General features: G+C 41.4%; 1 protein-coding gene and 1 long non-coding RNA gene across 2 annotated transcripts; one reads left to right on the top strand and one right to left on the bottom strand.

Annotated features, from left to right (window-relative positions):
* Window positions 1-63: 63 nt before the first annotated feature.
* LOC117540103 (zinc finger protein 358-like) lies at window positions 64-5,615 on the bottom strand. Its single transcript, XM_034206599.1, has 2 exons — window positions 5,374-5,615; window positions 64-3,036 (listed from the first exon to the last, which is right to left on the bottom strand). Exons 1-2 carry the CDS (start codon window positions 5,564-5,566, stop codon window positions 2,138-2,140), a joined length of 1,092 nt encoding a protein of 363 aa, XP_034062490.1. The 5' UTR covers window positions 5,567-5,615; the 3' UTR covers window positions 64-2,137.
* Window positions 5,394-13,021, top strand: LOC117540111. Its single transcript, XR_004568118.1, has 3 exons — window positions 5,394-5,536; window positions 12,364-12,438; window positions 12,535-13,021. It is a non-coding gene; the product is annotated as an uncharacterized LOC117540111 (long non-coding RNA).
* Window positions 13,022-13,322: the final 301 nt, after the last annotated feature.

Below are 13,322 nucleotides of genomic sequence, written 5' to 3'. Positions count from 1 at the left end.
CGTTCAAACTTGTGGCAAAAAGCATATATATGTTTCAATTAATAATGACAGGAGAACAAAATACAGCTTTTCATATGAACTTTAATTTCTGCTTTATGCCTGTGCCATTTGTCGATACTGTTTAAATAGAAAAACACATTTAAAATATACATTTATATCATTTTTTGTTTCATTTTATTCTTGTGTCCAGATCTTTTCAGGCCACTCATCGTGGTGCAGCTTTTGTAAGGCGTCTCTCTTCACCAAAGATCTGCTGCAGAAAGTCATTGAATAAGTCAAAGTAGAGTATTTGGGTCTTTTATTACAACATTTTATATATTTTTTTGGTGGAAATGTATTGTAGTAATATGTACTAGACAGGAAATATATTTCTCACAGCAAAAGCCGTTTCCAAGTAAGAATTTATTTTTTAAAACAATTCGAGACTTTAATTAATTCAACTTTATTTTCTCCTTGAAGCAGTCCTTATTTAGTTTTTGTATTTTAAATCTGCAATATTAAAAATGTATTTTTCTTTCTGAAACTTGAAACTGTAGAACGTTTGGTTTAATTTTTGGGAGAAAAAAAACAAGACAAAAAAAGTGTGCTGTAGAACAAAATAATAGACGGGAGGAAAAATTGTTTATGGATTAAATACAAATGATCAGTACTGAACCTTAAGTGAGTGAGAGCATCAAAAGTCAATAAGGTAAAGTGATCAATGTGCACGACTCTAAATGTACAACTTTATTAGAAATCAACTTTTTCGGGAACAGTTTGACTGAACATTTATTTTTCTAAAAAAACATAATTTTTACCTCAATACAAAATAATCCCACAGTAAAGATCTTCACACATAACTATCTGCTAACACACGTTTTCTGGTTTTTCTGTGAAATACCACAAATCTACTATCTAACATCATATCTGCATTTCCAATCACAATCTCCAAAAAATAAATATTGTGGCGTGAGATCAGACATAGTTTATACATTGATAAAAAAAGGAAATAAATAATATTTTTATATTTAATGTTTTAGTGTGGTGTTACACTGAAGGGTCCCAACTTAAGAAATTAAAATAAATAAATACATAATAATGCAGGGATGACATAAGTGCGACTGTGTAGCTGCCTATAGACTACTTCCTGTCCCTGTCAGAGTAAAACCAAACAAAGTGCATTAAAGACCCTCAGCAGGAGGAATCAGAGAAAAAGTAAAGACATCATCCGGTGCATCACAAGCCAGCAGGATAGATATATAGAGGCAATATATTCAATTTACAGGTACGTGTACTTCACTCAAATATGTTCTTCCTTTGCTATTTTATCATTTAAATAACGACGTAAATGATAATTAATTGGCAATTCTTTGATTGTTATTTACTTTTTGATGCAAAATGTGAGGGTCAGTTTTATTCTTCTATTCATTATTTTATTTTTAAATGTTGTAGTTGTTATTGATGAGTTAGTTACTTGGCAGATTTTAATTATCAATATAAAATATGTTATACATCAAATAATACATAAATATATATATTTAGAGATCCACCATTTTATATATCCGACTGGCTTGTAATGCTTACGTCCTTTACTTAGAATAAATATATATAGAGAAGTGCAGGATTCATGTATTTTTGTAGTCTGACGCTGAAGTTAGCATCTGCCTGGTTCCCTTCACAAAAAGACAATGCAAAAAATTAAATCTGTGACCAACAAATGTTATTGATACTTACACATTTTGTTAAGCAGGTTAATATCCACGTATTAACATGTTTACGATTTTAAAAGCGTAAATGCAATCTCCAGAAGTTAAAAGCTAATGTTAGGCTATAGAGGAACTACAGCACGGTCACATGACTTCAAGTCACCGCCGCTAAGCTAAAGGCTGCTAATGTTCGGCGTGATGACGTTTAGTCGTCCCATTTAGCAACTTGTTAGCACGGCTGTTTTTAAGGCACATGAAAGCCTTCCACGTGAATTCATCTAACTGTGTTTATTTATGCAGCATTATGCACCACGGCAAGGTGAACATGTAAATTAATCTTTTTAGAAATAAATGAGAACAGGAAGTCCTAGAATGCTCACTAAATTCAGGGATTAAGGACTCATTCCTGCAGCACTCTGTGCATATGTGCATGTCTTTGCTGTAGCTGCCCATCAGGTGTTAGCCGCGTAGCACATGTCCTTCTTTAAGTGTATATGCAGCCCACTGGCGCTGCTAAAGGATTTGGAGCATTGCTCGCAGCTGTACGGTTTCTCCCCTGAGTGCGTGCGCTTGTGCTTCTTCATGGTGTCTCCGTCGCTGAAGGTGCGGCAGCAGTAGGGACAGCTGTACGGCCGCTCCCCCGTGTGGATGCGCAGGTGGCGCCGCAGGTTCCCCCTCTGGCTGAAGCTCTTGGAGCAGAAGGTGCAGCGGTGCGGCCGCTCCCCCGTGTGCGTTCGCAGGTGGCGCCGCAGGTCGGCCGACTGAGCGAAGGACTTGCAGCACCAGTCGCAGGCGTAGGACTTCCTCTTCTGCTCCAGGTGCAGTCGCAGGCTGCCGGCATGGCCAAACGCCTCGCCGCAGCGGGGGCAGCGGTGCACAAGCTCAGGGATGTAACCCACAGCTGCACCTTCATCTCCTGCGAGTCTCTCCGGAGAGCACTTCCCGTTTCTGTGAGCCTCCTCTCTGTCCACACGCACCAACACCGTGCTGCTCCTGACAGCTGCCTGCTCCTGCACAGACTCAGGTTCACTCACTGTGTGGTCCTCAGGCTCACTTTTAATCAGAGGCAGGGCCTGGGGCTCCTCTCTCAGCAGAGGGACTTCAATTTGGATGTTTGGGGCCGAGGAAGAGTAACTTGGAAGGGGTGAGGCATCCTTCGTCTGAGGGTCCGGCTTCAGTGTGGGCTCCAAGGCATCAGCAAGTTTCCAATTTTGCAGGGGGCACGTCTCCCTCTCCACAGAAACACCCTGCTGGTTCAGGGGGGAGTCGGGCTCCTTGGAGCGGGGCCGCGGCTCTGGATCACAGCTTCTCTGCTCCGGAGACTCTAACCCAAGACTGGACCCGGTGGACCCTGGAACCACAGAAACAAAGATTGAAGATAATAAAGAAATGCTTGCATTGGCACCACAAATGTAAGGGAATGTATGGTAGTGATAACAACCTTGTAAGGTTAAACCACATGTCTCTCTCTCCCCCCTACTTTAACTAGTCATCTCACACTAGGCACTCATTTCGTGTGCTGTTCAAATGATGAATAATCATACAAATATGCATATAAATAAAAGCAAATCTAATAAAAAGAGGTGTGTCCTACTTGTCCAGTGTAATAATACAACACTGCATTGATTTTAAGTCACCTGGGGCCTCATTTATAACGCCTTGCGTAGGATTCACGTGGGAAGGTTGCTTACGTAGGACAAAGCAAATAAATACGCACTGACATTTTACGATTTATAAAACACTGCGTGTGTGCGGCACGTCCTACGCCGGTTTCCCTTTGTAAATGACAATCAACTTGAAATGCAGCGCAGCTTTTGCGGACTTCACGTAACGCCCATATTTGCCTGTAAATAGTCAAATAAACGCCCCGTATTAATATTCATTTTGACTGACTGCATGAAGAAGATCACAGGAAATGACGACAGTTTGAACCAGAGTAGCAGCATGGAGGTCGGATCGTCACCAAAATAAATAAATAAATGGCCCGAAAAAGGTTAATGACAAAATAAATACACATAGCCTTCCTCAGGCAGTGTGTTTGTACCGGGGACAGGAGACCCCCCCTTGATGAGAGACTGTAAGAAATGATCGGGGAATCCCTCCGGTGTGGAGTCATGACGACTGGATCTGAATTATGTTTTTGTATTTGGTGGTTTGTGTGCGCAGCGTCTCCACTGCAGCCTGTGCGTCTCAACCCCCCTGTGCGTCTCAACCCCCCCCCCCCCCCCCCCCCAGCAACTCTATATCCACCAGTTAAAGGAAATAAAACGTATGTGTTGTGTTATATTACCTGTACAATTTATCACATATGGTGTTCTTCTTTTCCATACCTCCTGTGTTTTACGAGCGACTTATCAAGTAGGCGGCGAACGGCATAAAACATGATTAAACGTGATAGTATATAAAACCATGCTCATATCTATACAACCTATAGAAATGCAAAACGGCGTCAGTTTAGACGTAATTCTGTCCTCCTGTTTATCATTGAGAAATGAGAAAACATTTCTTAACAAGAGAACATAATCGAGGGGTGATCACTAACATTTCCGTATTTATTTATTTATCCAAGTTATGTTTTTGTGTGCACCGAGGAGTCTCAAACAGGCGATTGTTTAATCTTTTTAAGATTGGCTTTAATCAATGTTTGAAAATGAATTCTTCATATATGATAAATGAGAGGCAACATTTTATTTATGGTATTATTTCCACATATTTCTCTCCATTCTTCCTTCTGCCAACGCGGTCGCAGTTTCTCGTCTCTCCCGTTTTTGTGCTTAGTGCGTACGCATGGGTTAGAGTTTGCGTGGAGGACCGCACGTTTTCCTGTCAAGTTAGTATTTTATAAATCGCAAACATTGCGTAGAAACTGGCGTACGCCATTTTTTGAGCGTACACACGTTTATAAATGAGGCCCCAGGTCACATGACATGGAAGCTATTAAAAATACTAATAATCTGCTATTCAAATATTTTAGATAAATTCATGACACATCAGTAATAAAATATTTGTGCCACACAAGACACGATTATTATAGTTGTTTAAGCCTAGTTTTCAATCATATGGGGAAGTTAATATAACATTTGTTTTCTGTCATTAAAACAAATCATTTGTTGACTGTCCCTAAATGAAACCCTTTGAGAGAGTATTAACTATCGGTCCTCTGACTGCAGATAGGTAAATGTGTAAGGAATTCCCCTTTAATAAAACAAGAATAACAGGCAGTCAGCTGGGACTCTGAATGTTTATTAAGCAATTTAGTAAGACACTAAATACCTCCTGCGTGGAGAGAACACCACGCCAGACTCTACGCTATCATCTGGCAATTCAAGGTGATGTTGTTTTACGTTCAACATAGAGCACTATTAAGCAAAGGGTTGTACACATTCTGAAACAATATATTTCAAACGTTAATCTCTATCCGAAACGGTTGCTAATGTGAAAACAGAAAGTAACAGTAACTGCTACAAAAAGTAATATTTGTCATACCATTTAGACTAGTTGGTTAATTGTATATGTGCCGATTTAAAGATAGCACTTTAACTGCATGGTAACATGTTAAAGTGTAGATTTTAGTTGCTTTTAAACGTCACATAGATATGTAATATTAAAATGCACATATTTTTCAGAGCGGTTTGGAACGCTCCATCACAGCTCTCCTGTAAAGCTAGCAGACTAGCTCGGCCCTTACTCAGCCACTCTGTCTCGGCCTCCAGCAGCAGGATGTCCCGCAGCTGCCTCCGGAGGCTCTCGTTCTCCCGCTTGGTCCTGGCGGTCTCCTCCCGGTACTCGGTGACCGTGTCCCCCACCACGTCCAGGATCTCCTTCACCACCACCGTCAGCCGCTCCGTCAGGTAGGCGTTCAGTAGCTGCAGTTTGGTCATTTTGGATGAACCATAAACAGCTGCCTCGGCTACATCCACACCGGAAACAGAACAGCACAACAACAAACGAAACCGGATACAGTTTTTTTTTCCAACAGAAGAACATGATATAAAATAATAATTAGAGTTATAGGATAACACACAAAAAGAAAAATTACACCAAGGGTATAATACAACTGCGGTGAACTCAGCCATCTCTCGTGTTTGCTTGGTCAAATCAGCAGCTTTTCATTTGTGAGTGCGCGATTAATTGCGCCTTTACGGTAATTGCTGAGAAGCGGCACTGACGCTAGTAGCCTACAAGAGTTAAATAATGTATGTTTTTTCTGCTTTATTTGCGATACAAATAATTTGGAGTAGTTTGGAGGGGGAAATCAGCTAACTTTTTCTGTAGGCTAGTTAAATGATGAAGCTGTGTCTGACTGAGCTAACTGTCAAGCTATAAATTAGGAAATGTAGATGAAAGACATTTGGACAAGTGTACTCTAAATAACTTATTGTTAAGTTAGTGTGCTATGTGTTGAGTGTATTTTATTGTATTTTGCTTCTCTGTAATGTACAGAGTGGTTTTATGATGATACTGACAACTGTATATTTCAACCTTAGTATTTAAGCTGACCAGATTTTCTAAATGAAAACCGGGGACATTTGGAATTTTTCGGTCAAAATCTCATTAACATATCCAATTTTCTTCACTGTTAAAGAAAAAAGGGGGACGATTCTGGTTCAATGTAATTCGAAAATGTTAACTGTTGGATACAAACAGAAGAACGATAGCTCATATATGAGACTTTAGGTCTTTAATTTTGAAACTGTACATCAGATTGTCCAGATTCTCTCTGAGTGATTAGATGGGGTGTCCTGCTATCACCCTGAAGTGAAATAAGTCTTTGATACTGGATAGTTTTTGTTTTATTCTTATCTAAAAATAGAGGGATGATAGCCCATATATGAGATTTCAAAGGTCTTTTATTTTGAAACTCTTCATCAGATTGTCCTGATTTTCTCTGATTGACTAGATGGGGTGTCCTGCTATCACCCTGGAGTGAAATAAGTCTTTGATTGACTTCGAATGACACTATGATTATGGACAGTTTCCATTAAATAATAATCAAAATATAGATGGACAATAGATCTAATTTGAGATTTTAAACAGCATACATTTTAAATTGTGCTTCATAAAGTAATGTTATTTTAGGAGTGTTGTGAGATGGTGTCAACATCAATTGCAATTAGTCACCCAGTGGAAATGTCAGATATGTCTTCATAACTGTATCCTTACATTTTACATTCACTCAGTTATAATGTGGTAGGCTAGTTATACGTAGCCTCAGGGCCGCCCCTCCCTACAGGCCAATCACGCAGGCTGCATGGGGCCCCGCCTTGCGCAGGTGGCCCCGCCCAGAGGGCCTCAGCTGCTGTGCGCAGTTCTCCGCTCAGTTCTCCGCGCACCCCCCGCGAGAGTGAGAGTGAGAGGTGACAAGAGGAGCACGTCTGTAACCCGACACTGTTGCAATGAATCCACATCTGACCAATCACGGCTTTGATACGGCCACTAGTGCAGGTGAAGAGATGTCGGTGGAAAGACAGTTTCAGTCCGGCGCAAAAAACAAAACATGAAGAAACTAGCGCATCACTCGAAGGTGGGTTATTGTATGAGTCAAATGTACAATTTACGAATGTTGTATAAGTCAAATTGCCAATTGCCATCTTAAAACATCAGCTGCAATTCACGACATGAAGAAGGCGGTCTCTGCAGAGCATATAGGCTAATGGAGATGCAGTTATTTCCAGTATTCTTTATTTACCATTCATTCAAGTATGTTATGCCTTTTATCTGCTAATGTACAGGAGGAAGAGTGATACTGTCTGTCTACTTGGCTTACATAACAGTTAAAGTTTACAGCCTAAAAAACATGGAGCATTTGTTCCCCTTTTATTCATTTTTATGTCAATTTGCACATTTCATGGTGATGCTCAGCCTCTCCCAGTGCTTGAATTGGAATGAAAAAGGTGCCAGTACTCTAAAATCAGCAACTTTTTCAAGTAAATTTTATATATACAGCCCACAAACAAGAATTTGGCTACTATAATGCTGGTGGGTTTGTCTCTTTACTACTGTATATTTTAGAAAGGTTCACTGTACTTAACATTTTGTATGATAGGCAGCGGATATGGCTAAAGCTCAGTAAGGTCAATATTAACTGAAAATATAGCAATCAAAGTCTAGATCTTCTGCTGAAGACACATGAAGCAGAGACCTTTCAGGTGAGAGCCCCTCTGGTGGTGTTCAACATTAATGACAAGGAAACAAAGCTCTGGTCAGAAGCATTTTTTATAAAAAGCTTTAACAAAATTAAGTATTTCTGTACATTTTGAATGCAATCTAACTTTCCAACTCAGAAAACGAAAAACGAAAAAGTGCCAAAAGTCTTCTCACATGGCTGAGCTGCTTTGCAATATACTTCACCACTGAAGAATACAAATATGTATAAAGTAAACTATGATGCAATCTAACTTTCCAACTCAGAAAAATGATAAAGAGCATGAACAAAGAACATGTAAAAACAAATGCAAAATTTGCACAATCTAAAATGAGAAACTGTAACTGCAAGTAACAAAGTCTGAGCCATGGTAAAGAGTTACATTGAACACCAAGCTGATCAGATAACTCCCTGGTTGGTCTGAAGTCTTTCTATCTCCAGGATCTGTACAAATCGGCACATTATGCCAAAAGTCTTCTCACTGGGTGAGCTGCTTTGCAATATACTTCACATTGTTAGAAAAGGCTCCAGAAGGCCTTGGGGACATCAGTATCAGGGGCTGGAGCTGGACAGGCTCTTTCATCAGCACTTCTCCTTCCCTTTGCCAGCCAGGACCTCACATACTGTTCCGGATTGAACTGTCCTAGTGATGGTCCATTACATTTAATGAAAACCAGGCTGGACAGTCGGCTGACAGAGAGAGCATTCCTTTTTGCAGTAAGGATATCGTTCATGCAGCTGAATGCCCGCTCACACTCACTAGTGGAGACAGCGATGGTTCGGACTGCTTTCAGTAGAGGCTCCATGGCAGCAGGTGTACGGGATGCCCTGGTTTCCTTGTATTCGCGAAAGCCCTGAACAGTCTCTCTTCTGTCCACTTTCAGCACTTCGCACAAACGTAGCACCTCTACGTCCCCATACTGTACGTCTAACTCCTCTTCAGGCCAACTTCCAGGATGGATAACTTTCATGTCCTGGATTAGCTGATTGTCCCGGGACTCCCGGCCATGTAATGGGATTTCTCTTGTGCTGACATGAGAGGAGGTTGTGGAAGTCATTCTGTGTCTCAGATTCTCTACCATACTGCGGAAAAACTGACCTGCATGAATCTGTACAAGCCTGCCATTCTCACGCAGGGCAACACCCTTGAAGGACTTCTCAGCTAGAGCTGTATGAACTGTAGTCATGTGTGGGCCAGGCATGGTGACCATGGATTCAAAAACTCGTATTTCTCGAGTTAAGAGCCTATCTGCTGTAGGCAGTGTCATCTCTCTTTTTTGGAGTTGCCGAGAGAGGTCGCTGAGCTCTGTGAGCGCATCGTACATCAGTCCCAGATTGCTGACAAACGTTGCAGATGTGAGCACATCATCCAGGCCCTTGTACTTTGCTCTGTCTCTGGAATCCCTGCTCGTGTCGTTTGCAGCATTTGTGAAGTGATCATGAAGCACTCGGTAGTTTTCCCAGACTGCTCTGACGCTCCTTTCACTTGAAGCCACCCAGCGGATGGACAAAACACGCCCTATCACCAGGAGACGCTGTCCGACTGCTTGCGCATACTGCGCTAACTGCCTCTGATTTTTGGGGGAGGCATGGAACAAGGAATAGAGTTTGTCAAAAAAGATCTGGAAATGATTGAGCCCTGAGACCTCCTTGACCACATCCCCAACTGCCAGCTCTAGACGATGATTGGATCAGTGCCACACAAACAGGCTTGGGAATTTACTACACAACTGGGTAGCAACGCCTGTTCTCTTCCCTAGCATGACTGAAGCCCCATCACATGCAAAAGAAACGAAACACTGACCTAAAAAGTCCTCGTTAAAATCTCTTCCAAGACACTCCATTAACGCCTTTGTGATGTCATCAGCCGTTGTTCCATCCAACTCGATCAGCTCCCAAAAAAACGTTTCGGGCTCAGCATCAGCTAATGCTGAGCGTAGACACACAACAAGCACCGTTTTACCACTAATAGTGGTAGATTCATCGACCAAAACACAGAGTTTTCTTTGGTTTTCTGTAATGTCTTTTGCCATTTTTTTCTTCAGCTCATGAGCTATGTGGTCGATGATTTCGCCACAGGTTTTATTGGAGTGCAAAACCCTGCCCACGTTCAGCCCATTCAGTTTCTGTACATTCAAATCAATTGGCATGTCTGTGAATGGCCGGCTATGTTTGCCAATTTTATATGCCGTTCGAAAAACTCTGATAGTGGTGTCTAATTCAGATTTATGCATAGACTGCACTTGATGTTGAATAGTTTCACGTGAAGCAGATGTAAGGATGTCAGCAGCTTTTACATGGGCTTGTGATTCTTTATGTTCTTTGATTTTTTTTCTCAGGCTAGCTTGTTGTTTGCCCTTGTCAACACCGAAATGAGACACTGCACACTCACCCCATTCAGTTGACAATTTCAGTCCTTGTCCAGTGTGTATTCCCAAAGATTTGACATCTCTGCATATCCGACATCCTAGCTTCTTATCTTTAAGAAGGAGCCATGCATTGGTCTTGCAAAAATATTGCACTTGGTCCGTTGTCCAGCAGTCAGGTGCATCGCTTTGCCCAGTGTTGGTGGTGGCAGTTGCGCCAGCAGCAGCTAACGTTAGAGGCTCTGGAGGAGGCGGCGGAGCTAGTGCTAATGCTAATGCACTAGAACTTGGAGCAGGAGGATCAACCAAAGAAAGCTCCCCATCAGACACAATTTCCAACACAGGCACAGCATTCTCTGTATTTGAAGTTTCTTCCGGCGACAACCGCTGTCTTTTTGCACTTTTATTAATACACGCTAACATTTTAGAAATGCTAATTTGTGACGTGACTTGCTTTCCTTCTCTCGGGGGCGTGCCTGCTCTGTTCTATCACTCTACATAGCCACCCACTGGGTGGGAGTTGCACTGCATAAACACAACACACGTGCATCTAGGTATGTAAATGGTAAAGCATTAAAACATGGTTTTACTAACAGTTTTCAGTATGTTGTTACTTCGGCATTATTATTATTATTATTTTGAAACGTGTATTACTATTAAATCACGGTCAAATAGGTTAATTTTGACATAGTCGTTTCCACCACAGTATTTACATGGAGAAGATAAGCCCCGCCCCCTCTCCAGCACGTTCTGTTTGAATGACAGGAGTAAACAGCTGACAGCCGCTGTGAAACTCCAGCGGTTAGAGCGTTGAGAATGTCCGTTCGGCACCTCATGACGCATCTACTGAGTACCGGGCGGCTGTATATATATATATATGGATGTATAATAAGAACGGCGGGAGAGTGTTGAGTACTGGCACGGTGCATGAGTACCGGAGTACCGCCAGCATGCCGGTACTGAGCAAGAAGTGCCGGTACTCCATGGGTCAGAACCAGAAGTGCCGGTACTGCGTACCGGTGAGTACCGGCCCAATTCCAGCACTGGCCTCTCCCCTTAACTCCTAACAGTCATCATCATGTCAACTACAACACAGAGAAATACTGATAGAAATGTGTGTGTAGTTGTTGATACATTGCTGACAGAGGGAACTAGAATACAGATTTAAGAAATATCAGTTGTTGAGCATGTCATAAGCATGTTTTGTCTTGACTATATTACAACTATATTATAATAAAACAATATAGTATTTTTATTATTGAATTGATTATGATTATTATTAGTAGTAGAAGTAGCTTATTTGCATTAATTATGTTTTTATCTTTTTGAGGCTAGTATTTGGCAGGAAATGCAAAATTCACCTGTAAACGCATACTGAGCGACATACATGCACATTTACCATTTACCTCACTGTATAAAAAAGTAACCGTTGATAATAATAATAAAAAGGAATTATATTTGCAAAGTAGCCTACTTTGTTCCCAAAAAAATTGTTTTCACTCCTGTCGGTTGGGGGGGGGGCCTCATCTCACAATGTCGCTTGGGGCCCCAAGTTGGCCAGGGGCGGCCCTGCGTAGCCTAGTATGTTTTTTATTAATTATTATTGATCATATTATATAGGACATATTTCTTAATTTAAGCTCCAGTATATATGAATATGTTTGGTGTGTTTTTTAGGTATATTTGTTATTGACCGAGTAAACGCTTTTATTTTTAAGGCCGCTTTTACATGCCTCTACCGTAATGCATAGGATATTCGCGCACCGCAATACAACGTGCGGGCTGGCTTGACCACAGTCTGTAGTGTTTACCCAGTGTTTCCTGACATGAAACGTTTTATTTCACGTTGCTATGTGTTTTAACATATATTAAAAAACGGGGACATTTCCGGGGACAGTTTCAACCGGGGACTGTCCCCGGAAAACGGGGACGTCTGGTACCTTAGTAGCCATAGTGCAGGCTCCAGCACAATCCTCTGTATTGGAACCATGTTCACATTGTCCCTTTCAAATTAAATGGAAATAGTAAACAATGAAGAATAGTGGAAGCTATCCCCAAGAACAACATTCGAAAGCTGAATATGAGGAATTTGAATTATATAAAGTGAAAGCATTTTGAATTGTTAACATGTTACTGTTATAAATGTCACTTTATTATCTATCCTCAGGATCCTTTCTTAAGTTTCTGGCACCAGCAGCAGCAACGGAAAATGATAAGGTGCCACCTCCAAATGCTGATGATGGTAAGTTAAGTATTCCACTTTTAATTGATTATACTGTGCATTGCAATACAAAGGTTCCTTGTAACATGATATTCCCTGTTTCTTTTTTGGTCATAGCAGTTCAGTCAACATCTACCTCCAGTGGGGCGTCAACATCTGCCTCCAGTGGGGCGTCAACATCTGCCTCCAGTGGGACAGCAACATCTTTTCATCATGAAGATGACACGTCAACCCCTAGCTCCAGCAGCACTACCACGACTACAAAAGGTTTGATCACATCAGACGACCCTGCACAATGGCCAAATGTCCTAAATGATAGTGAAAAGTGTGCACTAGTAACACAAGGACCAATACAAGAAAAATATATAGTCTTTCCGCAGAATACTGAAAAAACTTCACGTAGATTTACAAAGGAAAACTATTCTGGTTTTAATTGTTCTTTATATTTATATGCGTGATTTTTTTTCGTTTTTGTATGTCTTTTATATTCATATTACTAACTAATAACTAATGGCCCGTCCAAACAGCGGCGTGCGTTGAAGCTTCCAACGCTTCTGCCCATTCACTTTGAATGGGGTGACGTCACTTTTAGCCGAAATGCATTTTGGGAAGCGACGTGGAGCGTTGCTGGCGTAGCTGGCGTCAAAAGTTGAGCAATGTTCAACTTTTGACGCCTCGACGGAGGCGTCAGCCAATGAAATCCCGTTTATTCAAATCTGCCAGTACAATCGCATAGCCAATCAAACCGCGTGTATGCTGGGAGAGACTACGCAGGTCATTTCCTCATATTCAAAAAAATTGAGGGGAAATTCATTGTAGCGGTAGTGAATCACCCGGTGCTGTATGATCAGTCTCTGTTCATCTACCGGGATACAAACCGGAGGAGCGAGGCATGGAGGGAGGTG

The sequence above is a fragment of the Gymnodraco acuticeps genome, unplaced genomic scaffold, assembly GCF_902827175.1.
Source record: "Gymnodraco acuticeps unplaced genomic scaffold, fGymAcu1.1, whole genome shotgun sequence".
NCBI lineage: Eukaryota > Metazoa > Chordata > Actinopteri > Perciformes > Bathydraconidae > Gymnodraco > Gymnodraco acuticeps.
This window is presented reverse-complemented; position numbering and strand designations above follow the sequence as displayed.

What these genes read in the sequence shown, in the direction of transcription:
- LOC117540103 (XM_034206599.1), bottom strand. Translation starts at nt 5,566, where the DNA reads ATGACCAAACTGCAGCTACTGAACGCCTACCTGACGGAGCGGCTGACG. An exon ending in GGCCGAGACAGAGTGGCTGA is followed by an intron (nt 3,037 to 5,373) that starts GTAAGGGCCGAG and finishes CTGTGGTTCCAG; the next exon opens with GGTCCACCGGGTCCAGTCTT.